Source organism: Microcaecilia unicolor, chromosome 9 (assembly GCF_901765095.1).
Source record: "Microcaecilia unicolor chromosome 9, aMicUni1.1, whole genome shotgun sequence".
Lineage (NCBI taxonomy): Eukaryota > Metazoa > Chordata > Amphibia > Gymnophiona > Siphonopidae > Microcaecilia > Microcaecilia unicolor.
Genome location: NC_044039.1, coordinates 40907231 through 40929641, shown reverse-complemented (window position 1 = coordinate 40929641; position 22411 = coordinate 40907231). Strand labels below are relative to the sequence as shown.

The following is a 22411-nucleotide window of genomic DNA, read 5'->3' as shown; positions in this document are numbered from 1 at the left end:
AAGGCTACTGCCCAGAGGGAGTATCTCAACTGGTGGAACTAAGGAGTTCACCCAAGAGCTGGAATCACTTGCTTTTGGTTTTTTCAACGGTCAGAATGTGAGATTTAAAGCAAATTTTTCTCATTCTTTTATATATTCTGCCACACAATTATGGAATGATATCCTTATTAAGATCCGTTCTTAAAGAAGCTATTTTTCTTTTTGCAAAATGGTGAAGGCATATTTGTCCTCTTTTTAAAGAAAAGAAGAAGGCAGACCCCCTTAAGGGAATGCCACACACAAATGGGCGGAAGGCCAGGGGAACAAAGGGAAGGAAGGGAGGGGCAGAGGAAAGAAGGGATAGAAGGAGATAGGGTCAGGGAAGAGGTTCAGGTAGAAAGTAAGGAAAGGGTAAGAAGCTGAAGGGCAGAGACGAAGAGGAGGGGCCTGAGAAGTATAAAAGGGACAGGGGAGGGAACAATCAACCCCCTTTTGAGCCAGCCAGCACAAGTATAGTTTATGATCAGTTTTAGGGCCCTGTTTACAAAGGCACACTAGCGTTTTTAGCGTGCGTTAACTGTGTAGATGCCCATAATATTCCTATGGGTGTCTACACAGTTAGCGCATGCTAAAAACGCTGGCGTACCTTTTTGAACAGGGCCTTTAGTCAATCCTGATAAACTGTATCATTTCTCTTTTTGTATCCTGCTTAGAACCTCAACTGAGGGAGTTGGCAGGTTATAAGTCCATTATAACATAACATAACACCTACTTTTTATTGCATAAGTAAAGTAAAAGGGAGCAACATTCATTGTACCAACTAGCAGCAGGATGTTTGGGTCCTTTTGAATTTGTATAAACTTGAGGAAATTTTTACTCTTTGAAAATTCAATAAAGCTACATGGCTACAAAAGTACATGTGTGCATTTTGCTGTGTCTATTGCTGTAGTTACCCAGGAACACTGCACATACATTAGAAAATTCCCTATATATGCCTAAATCTGGTTTCCCAATAGGCTCCCTTTTTGAACAGCCTAGTAAAATGAGTTGGTTATTTTGGATCTGCTTGAGGGGAAAATGTTCACTCTGTTTTGGCTTTTTTCCTAAGTTTGAATGTTTTCTTAAGCTTGTTTCATACATTCGTTTCAATAAAAAAAAATTGTAACAAGCATTAGAACATTTTAATGTGCTCTAATTGACTTAACACATGTTAATCTGTAGGTTAATCTTCGACTCCTCCCTCTCCTTCTCTGCACATATTCAGCAGACTGCTAAAACCTGTCGTTTCTTTTTCTATAATATCACCAAAATTCACCCTTTCCTTTCTGAGCACACTACCAGAACCCTCATCCACACTCTTATCACCTCTCGCTTAGACTATTGCAACTTGCTTCTCACAGGTCTCCCACTTAGCCATCTCTCTCCTCTTCAATCTGTTCAAAATTTTGCTGCACGACTAATATTCCGCCAGTGTCATTATGCTCATATTAGCCCTCTCCTTCGGATAGGAAGTCACTTCACTGGCTTCCTATCTGTTTCCGCATACAGTTCAAACTCCTCTTATTGACCTATAAGTGCATTCACTCTGCAGCTCCTCAGTACGTCTCCATTCTCATCTCTCCCTACATTCCTCATTGACTGGGTATATCTCTCTTATCTGCACCCTTCTCCTCCACTGCTAACTCCAGACTCCTTAAATTTTATCTTGCTGCACCATATACCTGGAATAGACTTCCTGAGCCGGTACTTCAAGATCCATCTTTGGCCGTCTTCAAATCTAAGCTAAAAGCTCACCTTTTTGATGCTACTTTTCACTATTAACCCTTACTCACTTGTTCAGTACCCTTTTTTTATCATCCCCACCTTAGTAATTCCCTTATCTCTTATTTGTCCTGTTTGTCTGTCTTAATTAGATTGTAAGCGCTGTCAAGCCAGTGGCGTAGCCAGACTGCCAATTTTGGGTGGGCCTGAACCCAAAGCGGGTGGGCACAAAATTTTCTCTCTACCCCCCTCCCCCAGCAAAATGTAGTCACACTCAGATACATTTGTCACACAGGGTAAAGTGCTGCTTTTCAGTGCATCAGATTTCAGACAATTTATTAATAGCCTAATCCTTTTCAGTGAGCTTTCAGAGGCCAAAACCTCCTGCCTCAGGTCAGTATAATGCTGTTACGGTATCCTCTCCTGACCTAAGGAAGGAAGTATTGGTCTCTGAAACTTTATTAACACCATATTACTTTATCCTAAATTAAAATACAATTATTTTCTTTACCTTTGTTGTATGGCCATTTACTTTTTCTCATTGTGTTGCTCCCAGTCTCTAGATTCTGCTTTCCTTCGTTTTCGCTTAACTCTTCTGCCAGGGTTTCCTGGCCATTTGTCATTTTTCTCTCCTTTTTCTTTGCTTTCTTCAATATTTTCTGCCTCTCTCTCTCTGTCCAGATTTAATTCATTCTTACTATCCATTCTTTAATTTCCTTCATCTACTTATGGCTTTCATCTTTTTCTCACCCTTGTTCTCCCCATGCCCCTTCCTCTTATTCTCCAGTCTTTCACTACTCTCCTTTTCCATCCAGCAGCTCTCTTCTTTCTCTCCCCATCCTTCCAGTGTCTCCCCTCTCTCTCCCCATCCTTCCAGTAGTCTCCCCTCTTTCTTTCTGCATCCTTCCATCCAGTGTCACCTCTTTCTCCTTACCCTTCCATCCAGCATCTTCCCTCTTTCTCTCCCCATCCTTCCACCCATCTACCCTCTCTCCTGATCCTTCCATCTAATGTCTCTCTCTCCCTCCTTCTAACCAGTGTCTATCTCTCTACCCTTTTCTGTTCAGTGTCCCTTCTCTCTCCACATCCTTCCAGTCTCGCCACTTTCTCTCTGCATCCTTTCATCCATCTCCCCTCTTTCTCTCCCCATCCTTCCATCCAGTGTCTCTCTTCCTATCCATCCGTTTTCCCTTTCTCTGCCATCCTTCCATCCGTTTTCCCTCTTTCTCTGCCATCCTCCAGTCTGTTTTCCCTCTTTCTCTCCCATCCTTCCGTTTTCCCTCTTTCTCTGCCATCCTCCATCTGTTTTCCCTCTTTCTCTCCCCATCCTTCCGTTTTCCCTCTTTCTCTGCCATCCTCCCATCTGTTTTCCCTCTTTCTCTCCTCATCCTTCCGTTTTTCCTCTTTCTCTGCCATCCTCTTATCTGTTTCCCTCTTTCTCTCCCCATCCTCCATTTTCCCTCTTTCTCTGCCATCCTTCCATCTGTATTCCCTCTTTCTCTCCCCATCCTTCCGTTTTCCCTCTTTCTCTGCCATCCTTCCGTCTGTTTTCCCTCTTTCTCTCCCGATCCTTCCGTTTTTCCCTCTTTCTCTGCCATCCTTCCGTCTGTTTTCCCTCTTTCTCTCACCGATCCTTCCGTTTTCCCTCTTTCTCCCCAGTCCCCAGCCTGCCATCCGTTTTCCCTCTTTCTCTCCCCATCCCTTCCGTTTTCCCCTCTTTCTCCCCAGTCCCCATCCCTGCCATCCGATTCAGGCCCCACCCGATTCAGGCCCGCCAGCCCCAGCTACAAAAAGCAGAAGTGCTCACGCTGATGAGCTGAGCGCCGCCACCAACGCTAAAGACGAGGAAAAAATGTTACAAAAAAAAGCGCGGCACCGCAAGCAGCCTCGAAGCATTGGCTGCTGGCTCTGCAGGCTCCTCCCGTCTCTTACGTCACTGGCCCCTGTTTCGCTCCAGGGGCAGTGACATAAGAGATGGGAGGAGCCTTGCAGAGCCAGCAGCCAATGCTTCGAGGCTGCCATACAGTGCCGCGCTTTTTTTTTTTTTTTTACATTTTTTTTTCTCGTTGTTAACTGTGGCGGCGGCGCTCAGCTCAATCAGCTGAGCGCTTCTCTTTTTGTAGCGCCGGCCCTGCTGCTCAACAGGAAAAGCAGCAGTGGCCGGCAATGGGAGCAATGGGAGTGGGCGGGCCAGAGCTGAAATTGGGTCACCCGTAGCTACGCCCCTGTGTCAAGCAGGGACTGTCTCTTCATGTTCATAAGTACATAAGCACCGCCATACTAGAAAGACCAAGGATCCATCAAGCGACCAATCCAGGCTTCAAAAACCCGGCAACCCCCCCCCCCCCCCCCCCCCCCCCCAAAAGAAAAATGAATAATGTTCAATGGACTTTTCCCTCAGGAATCTGTCCAAATCCCCTTTAAATTCCGTAAGGCCAGCTGCTGTCACTACATTCTCCGGCAACAAGTTCCAGAGTCTAACTACACGCTGAGTAAAGAAAAACTTTCTCCTATTTGTTTTAAATCTACCATATTCTAGCTTCATCTTGTGTCCACTGGTTTTGTTGTTGTTTTGAAAGTGTAAACAATCGCTTCACATCTGTCCGCTCTACTCCGCTCATTATCTTATAGACTTCTATCATATCACCCCTCAACCGCCTTTTTCTCCAAGCTGAAGAACCCTAACCTTCTCAGCCTTTCCTCATAGGGAAGTCGTTCCATTCCCTTTATCATTTTTATCGCCCTTCTCTGCACCTTTTCTAATTCCTTTATATCTTTTTTTGAGATGCGGCGACCAGAATTGGACACAATACTCGAGGTGCGGTCACACCATGGAGCGATACAATGGCATTATAACATCCTCGTGTTTGTTTTCCATCCCTTTCCTAATAATACTCAACATTCTGTTCGTTTACAGCGCTGCGTACGTCTAGTAGCGCTATAGAAATGATAAGTAGTAGTAGTAATCAAAAGCCGTATGAGATGAGACTGAGGGAACTAACGCCTGTGGGGTCTTTTTACTAAGCCACTTAAGTGCCTATACGCACCCAACATGTGCCAAATTGGAGTTACTGCCTGGTTACCATTTGGCCTTGCAGTAATTTCAATTTTGGCGTGTGTCCACTACGTGCATCCTGAAAAATATTTTTTTTCTCACGCTCATCAGCTACATGCATCAAGTGGCATTTGACACGCGTAGACCATTACCTCCCAGTTACTGTCTGAGACCATACTGCTAGGTCAATGGCTTGCAGTAAGGTCTCAGACCCAAAATGGACGCGTGGCAATTTTCATTTTGCCGCATGTCCATTTTCGTCAAAAATTTTAAAAAGGCACTTTTTGTAGGTGTGCTGAAAAATAATTCTGCATGCACCCAAAATACGCGTCTACACTACCGCAGGACATTTTTCAGCGCACCTTAGTAAAAGGACCCCTATGTTTACTAAGGTGTGCTATAGGCACGTTAGCATTGTTAACGCACGTTAATGGTTAATGTGCATTAAATGCTAACACGCCCATAGAAATGTATAGGCGCATTAGCGTTTAATGCGCCTTGACTTTAAAGGTGTGTTAAAAATGCTAACACACCTTAGTAAACATACCCTTAAGTAATTATACCTTACAGGAGAAAATAAACAGGGAGAAATGATAAAGATATATAAATAGCCAAAAGATATTACATAAGTACATAAATATTGCCATACTGGGACAGAGTGAAGGTCCATCAAGCCCAGCATCCCGTTTCCAACAGTGGCCAATCCATGCCACAAGTACCTGGCAAGATCCCCAAACAGTACAATACATTTTATGCTGCTTATCCTAGAAATAAGGATTGGATTTTCCCCCAAGTCCATTTTAATAATGGTCTAAGGACTTTTCCTTTAGGAAGCCAGTCAAACCTTTTTTAAACCCCGCTAAGCTAACTGCATAAAAGACACCATTTTTCAATGGATGATAAGTTGTAGAACTTGAGATCATGATATAAAGCTGCAAAGGGGAAGACTCAAGAGCATCAGAATATATTTTTTCAAGGAAAGCATGATGAATGCTTGGAATGCTCTTCCAGGGGAGGTGGTAGAGACAAAATGGCGATGAAATTAAAGTAAGGGATAAAACACAGGCCCCTCTCCCCCGATATCAAAACTATTTAACAGTCAGGAGCAGCTCCTGGCCAGTTAAATAAGGTTTAAGCGCCTAACCACTGATATTCAGTGGGAAATAACCGGTTATCCTCCTGCTGAATATCCCAATTAGCGGTTAGCTCTGTGACATAGCTGGTTAAGCATGGATATTTAGCGCCTAACCGGCTATGTTGAGCAGGTGTATACACACATATGTACATAAGTGCTAATATTCTGGACATGTACTCATGCAAGGGGCACGTACTTGCGGTACGTAGATTACAGAATTGCCTTTATATTGGATAGCTAATGACATTGTGTCATTGTAGCCCGCATGATTTCTCCCAGTTTTGCAGGGCTATCAATATAATTTTGAATATGTAAAAAATTATCCAGCACTGGCCAATCTTCTTAAACAATTTTGTATGTATTTATGTGGGACTTCAGCAATAGTGATTCCGTTTAACAAGAGTCAATTAACTCTTTCATCACTTACCCGGTGAAAATCGGCAGTTTACATGAGCTGGCCACTTACTGCTTGGTTACTGCGTGAGACCTTACTGCTAACTCAATGGGTGGCAGTATGGTCTCAGCCTGAAAATGGGCGCGTGCTGGGTTTAATTTTGCCGCACGTCCTTTTTTCCAGGCACGCTGTGCAAATGGACCTGCGCACATCCAAAACATGCACCTACACCAGCGCAGCCCACTTTTAGGCATGCCTTAGTAAAGGGTCCCTTAATAATTTAAAATAGTGGTGTTTCATTAAAGAATTATTGGACCTATGAAGAACTGAGCGATGCAAGAATAAGTTGACTTTTGTTAAAAGGAATCGCTGTTGCTGAGGTCCCACATACGTACATATAAAATTGTTTCAGAAGATTGGCCAGTGCTGGGTACTTTTTTACATATTCAATGTTTTACCTCCCGCTGCATGTAATATATGTGATTTGGGCACTGTAACTGGAATATAATTTTGAAGGCAGTAAAAGGTGCAGAATACACTTCATAAGTCTAAGAAAGAAATAAGACAAAAAAAAAAAAGAAGCAGAAAAGTGTAAAAAAAAAGACGTTCACTGAGGCAGAGAATCCAGCAGTGAAACAGGGAATAAAGTTTAAAGTACTTTGAAGGCAATATTTAGTGGGGCAGATGATACAAGATATCTTTAAGCAGATTTTCTGCCTCATTCTTTGTTTAAACAAGACCACTGAAAATGTAGTTCTAAACTTAGAATAAGTTGTCCATTTAAGATTAGAGTGCTATTTATGTGATCCTATTTAAACGGATAAATATATTGATATATTGATTACATTTGACAAGACATTAAGAGGTCTAGTCAAAAGTTCTGCATTTACCAGGCCCAAATTAAAAAAAAAGATTTATAGGATTAACTCCACAGTCAACCACATAAACAATTTTTAACGCTGACTTCTTTAGTTTTTGATATGCAGAATAGTATTATATAAATGATATACTTTTCTTTTGTGTCAGTGATGACAATTTTCCGTCACTATGTTTCTACACCACACTTTAGTGAAATAACCAAAAATCTATCTATTGAAAACCTCCAAAGTGATGTAAATACTTACAGAAAACAAAACTATACCAATAGTTGTCAAAATGTACAAGAATGCATTACTAATAATGTAAAATAGCATTTTTTTTCCATCAGGAAGGGCAGGACTCCCACCCTGCAACCTTGCACCTAACTTAGTCAGTAGTTACTCTTTGATATTTACCAGTAATCAGCATTTTCCACAATCAGAGCATTAATTGCCACAGTGCCCTCTACATTAAGGGGTCCTTTTACAAGGACGCACTAAAAAGTGGCCTGCAATACTTTTAGCGCAGGATTTTCCCACGTGCTCAAGCCACCTCAGCGCATCTGCATAAATGCCAAAATTCTTTTAAAACTTGCAGCTAATGGCTGAATTCCAAACCCCAGCCTATCCAAATGCTGGAGTTAACTCAGCATATATAAATAGACTCAAAATGACTTCTCAAAGACCTCAGCAGTGCCACTCGATGAGTACAAGTAATCCATCAAGACTTAGGCACCATCATTGCCATTGGTCTTTTTGAAATTTGTCTTTTATCTATATATTTTTCAAGAATATTCTTTTGATTTTATACAAATTTTACATCTAAACATCTTGACCATAAGAACATATGTCAACAAGTTGGACCTGGCTTAATATTAGGGGGTATATCCTTGATACAGCAAATGGCGAAACATGATTCATGTCAAAGGATAGTTTTCCCCTGAGCTGACATAAGTGCATTTATTTAGATGTAAAAGTTTGTATAAAATCGAAAGAATATTCTTGAGAAACATATAGATAAGAAACACATTTCCAAAAGACTAACGACAATGATGGTGCCTAAATCTTGATGGATTACTTGTACTCATCGAGCGGCACTGCTGAGGTCTTTGAGAAGTCATTTTGAGTCTATTTATATATATATTGGGTTAACTCCAGCATTTGGATTGAAGTGAAATTCCATTTCAGGCATCAATGGACATGCACTAAGTTCAAAATTAGCATCTGGCCATCTACTGCATGAGCCCTTACTGCCTCCTATTTATTTGGTGGTAAGGGCTCACATGCTAACCTCATGGTAATTGGGCAGTGTGCAGTGATGTGGCCGTGCTGCTGATTACCGCTGCGAACAGCCCCTATGGTAGAAAATAGATAATTATTTTCTACCGTGGGAAACTGCTTGTGCCAACCGGAACTGCCGCTAGGCTCCTGCGCTACCCCGGTTGTAGGGCCGATGCGGCACGCCATATCCATGCGGTAGCACTACCGTGCCTTTGTAAAAGGGCCTCTAAATAAGCAACCTGCTAGTAAATGACCCTGTAAGTTGGGTCTGGCCTGGTTAGTGCTAGGATGGGGTGAAACTGTCCTGTTTGCATGGTGAACACTTCAGAGAGGACTTCCCAGAACAAAAAGTGAAATAAGAAGCTGGTGTTAAATTGGAAAGTGCTAGAGATATTAAATTGCTGTAGGCTCATGAGTTTTCAGGAGTTAAGTTATAATAATGAGTCTAAAAATGTGTAGAATAATCCACAGCTAGTCCGAAAAATATCATTTTCTTTCTCTCAGGAAGGGTCATCTGTCTTGCGCAATGTCCATATGTGATCCCTCCAATCTTCTTTCCAGGTTGGCAGGATTAAAACCAAAAGGCATGTGCTCACTTGTGCCTTTGTTTTTTTCATAATAAGTATATTTCATTTTTGTTTGTCTGTTTATCTTTTCTTGCAGGTCTTCAAGTGGTTTTAAATTCCATTATCAAAGCGATGGTTCCCCTGCTACACATTGCTCTGCTGGTGCTTTTTGTCATAATCATCTATGCCATCGTTGGGTTGGAGCTTTTCATGGGAAAGATGCATAAAACCTGTTATGCGCAGGATGGTTCTTCAGGTAAAGAAAGGGTTACATGAGTAGGAGGTGGATATCATAACAGGAAGAAGGAAACGATGCATCAATGTCTTGCTTCATCACTATTCTCTGCCATCCACTGAAGTCTCATCCTGCCAACAGTAATGGCTCCAGGGGATCTATCCAAAATACAAAGGAAACCAGGACAAAAGTCCCCCACACAATGAGTCTCAAAAGAAGAAAATAGGAGCAGACAATGTACTTCCACACTTCAAAAATGTATTCTGAAATCAATTATTGTAAGGCACCACATATGTGAGACCCGACACGGGACCATTTTTCAGCAGTAAAGACCCGCGTGCCTCAGGGGTCACACAATCTGTAAGGTGTTATCTAAAAATTTAGGTTAGAGCAGTGATGCATGGAAGAAAAAAAAATCTTAGCTTGCACAATATTGCCACGCTCAGACACATCAAGCGAAATCCTTGCATGCCAGAACACTGATTTCACAATACATTTTTGATGTGTGGAAGTACATTGTCCGCCCCTATTTTCTTCGTTCTGAGGGGTCTATCAGCAGGATTGTAGAACTTGCTGAAATGTACTTCCTGTATGTCCTCCACAGCGCAGTGTGCATTCTAACAAGTTGAATTTGGGACTCCCCTACGCATAGCTCAGCTAAGTCCATTTTAAATATCCTCGTTTCCTGAAAGCTGTACAAATGTGTAGATATTCTTGAGTTGTAGATCATCAGGTGAGATGATGCATTAGAGAAACTTCAGATTTGTAGAAGAATGTGAACCAGCCATGGATTAACCATTAAGCAAAGTAAGCACGTACTTAGGGCACCAAAGGAAGGTGATTGGGGGGGGGGGGGGGGCTTACCACAGAGTTTTTTCTCCTAGCTATCATGACCTTAACTCTTTCACTGCCATCTGCTACACCCATTATCCAACATAAATTTCAGTGTTTTCCTAATCATTATAAATATCTATGATGTTTAGTTTCATATAATAATGTTATTTCTCAGCACTTATTGAGTCTTAATGGCTTTTTCAGTTAAGCAATGGAAGGGCCGAAGGGCACCATTGTTGGGCTGTGCTTAGGGCATCAGTTGGGCTTAATCTGGCCCTGACCAAAACTCATGTCTTTCTGAGTCCTTAGCTTTTGTGGTTAGGGCTCTGCAGTAAAGGACTGGAGACAATGGCGTCTTTTTACAAAGCTGTGGTAAAACGTGGCGTTAGCACGCCCTCGTATGGATTATTCCCACACACACTAAGGTCATTTTTAAAAAATTTGAACTCTATTGAAAAACATTTTTAAAGTTACAAAAACTGGAAAAGAAACCACCTTCCAATATAAACCCCAAACCCTCCCCCTCTAAGGCCATTTTTACAGCGGTAAATTGGCAGATATTCAATTTTTTCTATTAATAACCATGCACTAATGTTGCTATTAGCATGCGGCCATTATAAAAAATGACAGCGTGAGCACTTACCAACACCTATTTTGAAGATGGTAATGGTTCATGTGGTAATCCTGCGCTAACCACTTAGCGAGCAGTAATGTAGCTACGCTAACTGTTTAGCGCAAAGATACCCAATCTCTACCCCCCTGACATGCTCCCTCCCTCCAAAATACAAAAAATTATTAGCACTTGGATTAGGCATATATCGCAGGATGCATGAGAGCTTCCCACAGTACACCATTTTAAGCTGTGGTAAGTGCGTGGTGGTGCTTACTGCAGCTGAGTCAAAGGACCCCAGAGTCTGGCTGTTTATCAAAATGAATGAGGCAAGAAAATGATTTGTCACCATCTGTATATTTTCATTATGGATGTTTAACAGAGTCGTATTCATGCTGGTTATCAGATATCAGCAGGTTTATTTCTTACCTTCATTAAATGAAATGCACAGGGGCAATTGGGAAAGGGACTTGATATACTGCCTTTCACTGTTTTTTGTAACTACATTCAAAGCAGTTTACATAGTATATACAGGTACTTATTTGTACCTGGGGCAATGGAGGCTTAAGTGACTTGCCCAGAGTCACAAGGAGCTATAGTGGGAATTGAACCCAGTTCTGCAGGATCAAAGTCTACTGCATTAACCGTTAGGCTACTCCTCCTTGCCCACTGATATTTAGCTGGCAGTGAACAGTGCTTTTTTAAACGCTGATCGTCACAGGCTAAATGAGCCCCCAATATTCAGTACTGGGCCATGTCTGGGCACCAGCACTGAATATCGGGAGCTAATTTCGTGCAGGCTGGCCACCCAGAGCATATGTGGACCCTGTCAATATTCAGCCAGGGCTGCATGACAGTTATGTGGGCCCCAATTGAATATCGGGCCTACACCTGCATAACGTTTTTAAAAAATAATGTTCCATGAACCCCTTCATGCTCCCCCAACAAATCTCCCTCCTTCCTTGCCCCCCTCTCCCCAGCCCATGGCAACAAACTAGACCCCATCCGCCCCAGAACACCCCGTGCCCACAACTTCCCAGCCATCCAGGAAGGCCTACTTGTATCCCTGGTGGTCCAGCAGTGGTCATTGGGGGCAAGAACACAGCCCAATCGCTCCTGACCCTTGTGGCACCCTTCCAAAATGGCTGTTCTGGCCTCTCACAGCAGATCGTGGTACACAATCTGCACAGGTTGCAGCAGCCATTTAGGAAGGGCTTCATAAGGGGCAAGAGCAACAACCACCATTGGACCACCAGGGATACAGGTAGGCCCAGGGGGGGGGGTCTACCTGGATGGTAGGGGGGTTGGGTTGGGGGAAGGAGCAGGGGGATGGGGATGGGGACTAGTTTTTTGCCTTGGGCTGGGGGTAGGGGTAGGAGCAGGGAAAGGGGGGCTTTGTCGGGGGACAGGAGGACACTCATGGGACCAGATTTTTTTTTAAAGTTATATGGGTGCTGGCCTAATATTCAGTGCTGGCACCAACATTGCTCAGTGGCTTAATTTAGTATGACTATTGAGCTCTCCTAAATTAGGCTGCTGAATGATTCAGGTGCCGGCACTGAATACTATCGGCACCTGTATAACCATGGGCTCCATCCTAGTGTTGCCCCTTGTACTACCCCTGACCTGCCCACTCTTTTGGTGAGCAGAGATGATATTCAGCCTCACTGCCTGGTTTAGAGGTACTGAACATCAGCAGTTAGAGCGGCATTCAGAGTGTTCTAACTGCTGATGTTCAGTACCTCAGTATTCATCAGGCCCTTGGTATCTGTGTCAGAGACCATGGTGCAAGTTATAGAATGACATGGGGATGGGGACTCATGGTAACCATGGGGACGGGGTTGGGGAAAGAGCCTGCGGGAACGGGGCAGGGACAGAGCCTGAGGGGACAGAGTGGGGACGGAAACATATCTCGAGGGGACAGAGAGGGAATGGGGACAGAGCCTGTGGGGACGGGGGACAAACTATGTCCCTGTGCTATTCTCTAGTGTAAGTGTTACTGTAAGCTAAATGAGGGGATGAGGGGGCGGGGTTATTGTTTACATAAAGTAAGTCATTCAGTTTTCCATGTGCTTTATTAATAAATTTGTGGCTAGAAGCCACCACTTTAAAGCAGATAACACATTTTCAGGAATATTCTAATACACAAAAGTGGTGTAAACAACGCACGCATACTTTTCCCTTTTCAAAACAAAAGTATGTGCAGGCATCCCTTTTGAAAATTACCCAGGGAATTTATGCACGTCTATTTATACCATTGCCTATCTTATTTTACATGCAAATGCGTATAGTCTGAATGTAAATACTAACCTCTTCCTCACTCCTGGGAACAGCTCTGCTTAGTCCAGATAAATTTATGTGCATACGCTTAACTCCATATCAGTTGGAACAAAGAACACCAGGATCAGAAACTGCTAACTGAAGCCACCACTATAACTTGGGAGTTAATGTTCATATCTATAACTTATACTGTCGTTAAAGCTCTGTTATCTTGCTTAAGCTTCCTCAGCAATAAAACTTCCTAATAATTTCACATGAGTGAAACACATCCATCTGATACATGTCTTTAATGAACAGAAGTGCCTGTTAAATATTAGATACTGGTATTTAAAAACCAAATTACCAAACATTTCCCCTGGCTACATTCCAAGGTATGGTTTAGTTCAATGACGCCTCTTTGTCTTACAAATACCTGAACTGCTTAGATCATCTCTTCCTCCTCTCTCCATTACCTGCAGTAATTCCAAGCCTGCATCTTGAATGTATAGTAACATAGTAGATGATGGCAGATAAAGACCTGTATGGTCCATCCAGTCTATCCAACAAGATAAACTCATTATCCTGCTTATAATCGAACGAGAAAAACGCCCAAGTTCCGACCTAAATCGGGAGATGGACGTTTATCTCACAAAAACGAATAACGCGGTATAATCGAAAGCCGACCTTGGACGATTTCAACTGCACTCCGTCGCGGATGCGGACAAAGTTGATGGGGGCGTGTCGAAGGCGTGGTGAAGGCGGAACTGGGGCGTGGTTATCGGGCGATCAGAGATGGGCGCCTTTCGCCGATAATGGTAAAAAAATAGCGAGAATTTAGGGCACTTTTCCTGGACCCTGTTTTTCCACGAATAAGGCCCCATAAAGTGCCCTAAATGACCAGATGACCACTGGAGGGAATCGGGGATGACCTCCCCTGACTCCCCCAGTGGTCACAAACCCCCTCCCACCAGAAAAAATGATGTTTCACAACTTTTTATTTTCACCCTCAAATGTCATACCCACCTCCCTGGCAGCAGTATGCAGGTCACTGGAGCAGTTATTAGGGGGTGCAGTGGACTTCAGGCAGGTGGACCCAGGCCCATCCCCCCCTACCTGTTACAATTGTGCTGCTTAATGCTTAGTCGTCCAACCCCCCCCCCAAACCCACTGTACCCACATGTAGGTGCCCCCCTTCACCCCTTAAGGCTATAGTAATGGTGTAGACTTGTGGGCAGTGGGTTTTGAGGGGGATTTGGGGGGCTCAACACACAAGGGAAGGGTGCTATGCACCTGGGAGCTCTTTTACCTTTTTTGTTTGTTTTTGTAAAAGTGCCCCCTAGGGTGCCCGGTTGGTGTCCTGGCATGTTAGGGGGACCAGTGCACTACGACTCCTGGCCCCTCCCACGAACAAATGCCTTGGATTTATTCGTTTTTGAGCTGGGTGATTTCATTTTCCATTATCGCTGAAAAGCAAAAACGCCCAGCTCACAACTTGGCGAATAAAACATGGACGTCTATTTTTTTCGAAAATACAGTTCGGCCCGCCCCTTCACGGACCCGTTCTCGGAGATAAACGCCCATGGAGATAGGCATTTCCGTTCAATTATGCCCCTCTATATGTGATACTTTATATGCATACTTGCCATTTTCAGGGCACAGACTGTAGAATTCTGCCCATCACTAGCTTTGCTTCCCAATTACCGATGTTGCCACCCAATCTCCTCTAAGCTTCTGTGGATCCATTCCTTCTGAAAGGATTCCTTTGTGCTTATCCCATGCATTTTTGAATTCTGTTACCATTTTCATCTCCACCACCTTCCACGGGAGGGAATTTCAAGTATCTACCACCCTCTCCGTGAAATATTACATACTGACATTTTTCCTGAGTGAATAAGAGAACTATCTGGATTTGTAACCATGAGAGCCATACTGTGGCCCTGCATTCACCATAAACTCTCTCTTCAAAACTGCATGACTGACTATAGAAGAATGGCAGCCTGTTAGAGGAACCCGAGGAATGCTTAAGGTCAATTCTGTCCAAATACTTGACCTGCTCATCTCTGTAATTATAACCATACTTCAAACAGCAAACAAAGGAAATCAACAACTCTATAACATTAGAGCTACAACACTGTGGCCTCTCACCCAATATAAACTCTCCCTACTGCTGCATGACTGACTTTGGAAGAATGGCAGCTTAAATGAGGAACCCTACCTAATTACAGCGAGTCATGGTGTCATTTTGAAGTCTGCCACACCAGCACATCCACACCTCCCCACCTTATGAGTTCCTGAGACACCATGACCTCTCCTCAACATCGGTAGCTTCTACGTTCAAGGAGAACTCAGTTCTGAAATCTTTAACAGTGCACATTTAAAACTGATAAAGAGCATTAAACCGAACTGACTTAAACTAGCTCAAAAAGCTGTCACCATGAAGTGGCTCACATGGATTTGCTGAGCCCTCTTGAGCACGTTGGGTGGTAACCTACCAGATAACTTAGTGGCTAATCCTATCCCCATAACCTATAATCAGTCTAGAAAACCCTGTACTAAGAAACACCCTAATTGTAATGTCAGATACCTGCTAGTCAATGCCAATATATACCATCAGAATACTACTATGGTTACGGACCAGAACAAAATGGCTAACATTCGATGGCCTAAAAAACCTCACTACCTTTTGCAATTAACCAAACGACTCTCTCCTTTGGAACACAAGTCTCAACTCACTCCTGTCCCAGCCATCTCTATCAACACTAGATCTGTGGGGAACGAGGCTCTCTTACTCAGGGATCTGCTAGAATCTTCAGATCTGGGCTTTCTGTTTATCTCAGAAACGTGACTCACAGAAGTTGATAGTCCAATACTGCCCCACATCTATCCACTCAGTTATGGTATTCTTCATTCTCCAACACAGAGTAAAAAAGGAGGTGGACTTGCTCTTATCTAAGAGTTTTTTCCCCACATGTCTTTAGTTAGTTCTGGGGTTTTCCCTGAACTGAAATAAATGCTATGCAAATTCTGCAATGATTCAAAAGAGGCAAATCAAATCACCCTACTCCTCATTTATCGTCCTCCAGGAGCTTGGTCCAAGACAGAACCACTACTTGTGGAGATTACTTCCTCTGCCACGTCACAATTCTCAAGGATTATCTTCCTGGGAGACTTAAACCTACACTTGGAAAATGAAACCAATGTCCACAAATTCAAATTATTCCTGAAGGACTGCAAACTAACTACATTTTACAAGGATGCAACTCATAGAAAAGGACATATGTTAGACTTCATGATGTCCTATCCTAATAGCTTGATTAGTTCATTCAAATGGAAGCCAGTACCATGGTCTGACCATTTCCATCTGGATTTCACCATTGATATCTGTATGTCAAGCTTAACTAGAAACAAGTCATCCAAACTCATCTCCACCAGAGGTAAAATCAACAAGGCTACTTTCTGGTTTGTAGCTAACAAATTCCCTCACTACCGCATCTTCTACACATGGTTTGATCAAATCCTGGTGGAACAGCAAGGTGAAAGCCATAATAGACAAAATTGCTCCATTTGCCACTAAAAAGGTCAAGACATCCAGAAATTTGCCATGGTTTACAGAGGAACTATCCATCCTAAAAAAGGAATGTTGATGCCTTGAAAAGCAATGGAGAAAGAACAAAGGTACTACTGATAAATCCAAATGGAAGTCAGCCTTCAGATGCTACAAAAAGAAGGTAGCTGACTCAAAACGCCAATACTATAGCAGCCTAATAAGTCAAGATGATCTTGACAACAAAAAACCTTTCTCCTTAGTTAAAACACTAGCTTCCATTAATAAGGATGAACATTCACAGAAAACATGTACCACCATCCAAGACCTCGCTGATCATTTCACCAATAAGATCCTCCAAATTAGGTCTGAACTATCTAAGACTACTCCAACAGAGGAAAATAGCTCAACCCATAGTTCAGCCTTAATCATCGTAGATCCTACAACCCAAGGACTCAAAACTGACCAAAACTGGGATACTGTTGAAATGCTCCTGAGCCAACTTCTCCATGGATCAATGCCCAACACCTTCGCAATTCCATCCCCATGGAAGCAGTAAACTGGTTACTTGGTGATCTCAATGATCTATTAAAAACTGGCTTTCTTCCTCTTGATATGGGCAAAATTGTTCTCACTCCACTACTGAAGGGATCTGGGCTAGATGTAACATCGCATGCAAACTATCGTCCAGTGGCAAGCATACCCCTTTTTACTAAAGCATTAGAAACCTACATTAGTAAAAAACTCTCTTTTTATCTGGAAAAAGTTTCTATTTTACACTGGTCACAGTTTGGCTTCAGATCGTCACATAGTATGGAAACATTACTGCTTGTTCTAACTACATATGTCAAACAGCACCTATGCAAAGGCGACCAAGTAATTCTTCTCAAATTTGATATATCAGCAGCATTCGATGCAGTTGACCACACATTGCTACTCGAATGCCTGGATCAGATAGGAATGACAGGGACTGTGCTCAAATGGTTCAGTGAATTCCTTTCAAATCAAAGTTATTCTGTCAAGCAAAACAACCAACTTTCCAACTACTGGTCTACAAACTTTGGGGTCCTACAGGGATCTCTCCTCTCACCGATCTTGTTCAACCTCTTTATGCAATCCCTTGCCTCAATACACCTGGGACTTAATGAACTACTATTATCCTATGTGGATGATATCTTGCTTCTCTTACCAATAACAGCATCAAACAAAGATCCAACTCAGTCTGTAGTGATTTGGTGTGACTGCTGTTAGCACTTGAGCCCTGACCAATAAACTTAAACTGAATGCACAAAAAAACAAGGTCCTGTGGTTTCAAATTCAGGGAGTTGAGGTCCTCTCATCAATACCTTTGTCCAATGGTCAAAGTTTTACAGTCGAATCTGAAACCAGAGTATTAGGGGTCTTGCTTGATTCTTCACTCACCTTCTCTTCGCATGTTAATCAGCTATGGAAGAAAACACTATTAAAAATGAGACAGCAATGACTACTCAGACCATTCTTCGACCAAAAAGCCTTTTCACTACTAGTCCAAATGTTAGTCCTACCTCACTTGGACTACTGTAATGTTCTATTTCTTAGTATTAAGTATCAGAAAAAACTGCAAATCATACAGAATACAGCTGCAAGATTAATATACAGTTTGAGTAAATATACTAGTGTTTCAAATCTTAACAAACTGCACTTGCTTCCCATAGCAGAAAGACTCGGGTTCAAAGCTGCTTGTTTAGTTTTTCAAATCTTACAGGGCTTCACCTCTGAACTGCTGACTAAAACCACTATGCTATATCTGGTCCAGTCTAACAGACTGAAACAACAACTAATGCTAGCATCACCATTTCAAAAGACAGGGAAATTCTGCTACAGTAAAGGAAAAGAAAGCCACGGACAGAACCCCTCTTGTAGTGACATACAACCAAGAGCTGGAAAAACAGCGAAAAATCATAAAAGCTCTGCAGCCACAACTCCAGGAGGATAAATTACTGAAATTTCCATCCTTCCGTCAGCCACCCAATTTAAAACACAAGCTAGTGAGAAGCAAGCTCTCAGCAGAGACCCATAAAGAAGTGAATGGCACACATCCTTGCAATATATCCAGCTGCAAAAAATGCCAAAACATTTCAGAAGACTCCACAATCATTAACAAGGGAAATAATCCCTAGTCACTCCTGTCCCAGCTGTCTCCAGTATCAAAATGGATGCTGAAAAACTTGGTGGCAGTCTTGTGAAGCTGCCGCTGGAGGTCATGACAGCTATTTTGAGATTGGAGCTGGCATGGGCAGGAGCAGCTAGAGATTGTTCCTGCCCCAACTAGCTACTAGAACATCAGGTGCTCAAAGGTAGGCTCAGGGGGGACTAAATTTGTTCAGGGGAGAGGAAGGTGGTCAACAGCAGCACTATTGTTGTTCAGGTGGGGGGTGACAGCAGTGGTGGTACCTTTGTTCAGAGAGATGGAGGAATGGGGCAGTTTCACTACCTTTGTTTGGGGGAGGAGGAGGAGGAGGAGGAGGGAGAAGGAGGAGGCTGCTATAGTTTGGTGGCATAACCAGTTTTGATTTCAGTATTGGTGTCAAATTTTGGCCGCAGATAAACAGTTTCCATCAGCCCCCAAATGTAGAGGTCCCATTTGGACATTCAGCCTACAATTCCTTCAGTCATTCAACAAAGGCAGTATATACTCAAAATAACTGTCCAAAAAAACAAAACAGAAAGATAAGCAAAAAAAAATACATAATCAATCAGTAACCCTTTAACTCTTAACCCCTTATTCATCTGTTCATTACCGATGTTGTTTTAATCATTCCCATAATACACAAAACATAATCTCTTTATTTGTCCTGTTTTCTTGCCTTTAATAGATTGTAAACTCTGTTGAGAAGGAGCTATGTCTTCGTGTTTGAGTACAGTACTGCATATGTCTAATAGCACTATAGAAATGATAAATAGTAGTAGTAGTAGAATTAGTGCTAGTAGTAATTCAAGTATAATCAGTGTGTTTTTTCTAGCAAAAAAGGTGCCAGTACTCAAATGCCAGGCTACCCTTCAGGGGTGGGGTGATCACCGAGGGACCCACCCTACAATAGTCAGGCCCCCTGCAACCAGGCACAGAATCTATGACAAGGCAGAATTTGTATGTAGAGCCTGAGCTCTTTCATTAAAATATGAGGACCATGGGTCAATTTTAGTACATAAAGAAAAAGGTGCCGGTACTCAGTACCCCTTCAAAAAAAGCCCTGAGTATAATGCAGAATGGACCTTCAGTTTATTTCATTCCCTTGCATCTCCACTGGACCATTCAGTCTTCTCCTGGTGTTTAAATGAGTTTCCCCTCTTTTCACTCTATGGGTTCACTGATCCCCTTCTGAATCCTCTGCTTCATGGAAATTTTTAGAGATCTTAAGTAATACAATATCTTTCTTCTTCATGTTGAGTTCACAAAAATTCTGTAACTCCTTCAACTCCTTTAACTCCTTAAGTTGACAGAAATTGTTGAGGATCTGTAGTGATACAACTCCCAAATCCCAATCAACAGGGAGAGAGTTTGTTTGTTTGTCCGTAGACCAATTTGGCCATAGGACTCATCTTTTTGGAGTATAGTTTATCCAGCCATGTTCCAGCTGCTCTACAAGAAAAACTTAGAAGAATAATCCAAATCAGGCTTCAAAATGGCACTAGCATCATCAGTACATTTACATTAACACGCCCACTATTATCCACTATTTCTAGAGAATGAAGGGTCTCTAAAACCTCCCAATAACAGAACTTTAAGCACTGGCCAGTTAAATTAATAGCAGGGAAAGATAGGCCTGCTATATATGCGGTCCGATTTGCCTGCTAAACTTAGCGATATAGCCAGTTAGCTTTTCGGCACTGACTACGAATATTCAGCAGAAAAAAACCGGTTATCTCACTCTGAATATTCATGGTTAGGTGCCAGAATGCTATTTAGCCAGTCAATGGCTGTTTCTGGATGGTTAAAAGCTTTAAATATTGGGGGTTGGACTTTGTTGGGGGGGGGGTCCCTAAATAGGTGCCGAGTTCCTTATACCCAGAAGGAGTTTAATAACTTGTGAAAGGAGGTGCCAGGAAGTTTGTTTACCGATCACCCTGAAACCTTTTCCTTGGGTATTCTGTTGTGGTGAATTATTTGTTCTGTTGTTATGCCCTCTTAACCCTCTTTCTCCCTGTGTGGAAGCCTATAGGAAATTACCATATCCCCTTAGCAGCACTCCCTTACAGTCACAGAGCCACCTTAAAAGGAGGGCTACAGGGCAAAGAAGAGATGATTCAGCAGGAACAGAGCAGAGAGGTAAAGGCAGTATAAAAACCCTCAGCACAGATTAGTCAAGGAGGCCCAGAGGATAGAGGAGAACCCTTACAACCTATGGTTCCACCACTGAAGTGTAAGCTGCAGAAACTCTATTCAAGTAGGCCAAGTTTATTTTGGAACCCTGCTGAAACTGTATCATCAGAACTAAGGGCCAAGCCTGGGCCCGACTATGCTGAATACTGTTTAACTCTGGGACTCTAGTTCAGAGACAAGCTGGTTGTGCTGCCTTTCGAGAGCTAGACTAGTGCATGCCATGGTCTTGCCAGAGTACACCATGGGAGAGAACTTTAGAGATATATATAAGGACTGAGGTTTTTTGTGTTTATTTTCTCCCGACCTGTGAAGAGAACAGGTCACCCTTTCCTGGCACATACATACATTGATTTTTGTTCTTTCACTTTCAAAGCCTCTGTGTGGCTGTGTTTTCAAGGCATCAGGCCCCACCCTCTTTCACGCTGCTACATTCCCGCCAAACTTATATTTGTTTCCCCAGTAGTTATGATGTATGTATGCTTTTACTAATAACCTTTGCCTTTTATAGTTGCCACAAGTAAGCTTAGTTTTGAAGTATTACCCCCTAATTCTATGAAAGTCACCAAAAATTGCACACACAAATTTGGGCATGTGCTAATTAGCGTCAATAATTGGCTTTTTAACAACCCATTATTGGCACTAATTAGATTTAATTGGAATATACATGCGTAACTTAAGTGCGGAATCGGAAGGTCATGGGCAGAATGGGGGCATTCCGTATATTTATGCGCATTGTTATAAATGAGGAGGGATACACACCTAATTTACACACATACATTTGCACCACATTTCAGTTGGTGCAAATGACCATGCCTAAGGTTAGGTACAATCCCCAGATGTAAGTTCTATTCTATAGCCTGTGGAGGAGTGGCCTAGTGGTTAGAGCACTGGTCTTGCAATCCAGAGGTGGCTAGTTCAAATCCCACTGCTGCTCCTTGTGATCTTGGACAAGTCACTTAACCCTCTATTGCCTCAGGTACAAACTTAGATTGTGAGCCCTCCTGGGACAGAGAAATATCCAGAGTACCTGAATGTAGCTCACCTTGAGCTACTACTGAAAAAGGTGTGAGCAAAATCTAAATAAATAAACCTGCACCTAACTTTAAGTGCAGCTTTTTTTGGTGCTGAGTTTTTCAGTGCCATGTATAGAATTCACCCCTTAATGTGTGTTTATTGTCTCCAGAGAGGTCTGAGTGGCAAGAGCATAGTTCTGAAGTCTAAAGGGGTGGTCCCCAGGTCCATTTATCTAGAGAGACTCTGGTGGGGGATGGGGGTGCTACATAAAAATGATTAACTGAGACCATGGATAGAATAAAACTATGAATATCACGAAGAGGTAATCTCCCTAATCAATTGAAATTCATCTAGAAAATAAGGAGATATCGCAAAACAAGCATCAAAATATCTGGCTGAAAGGAAACAGCAATCACTGAGATAATCAGGATGTTCTACAGAGGAAAGGCCTCGAGGCCTTTCCTCTGTAGAACATTCTGATTATCTCAGTGATTGCTGTTTCCTTTCAGTCAGATATTTTGAAGCTT

At 42.6% G+C, this 22411-nt stretch overlaps 1 protein-coding gene across 1 annotated transcript in view; it reads left to right on the top strand.

Annotated features, from left to right (window-relative positions):
• Positions 1–22411, top strand: part of CACNA1C (calcium voltage-gated channel subunit alpha1 C) — a 1308019-nt gene that overhangs the window by 767116 nt on the left and 518492 nt on the right. Inside the window, 1 exon segment of the mRNA XM_030214166.1 lies at positions 9126–9284. Coding sequence (XP_030070026.1) covers positions 9126–9284 — 159 coding nt within the window.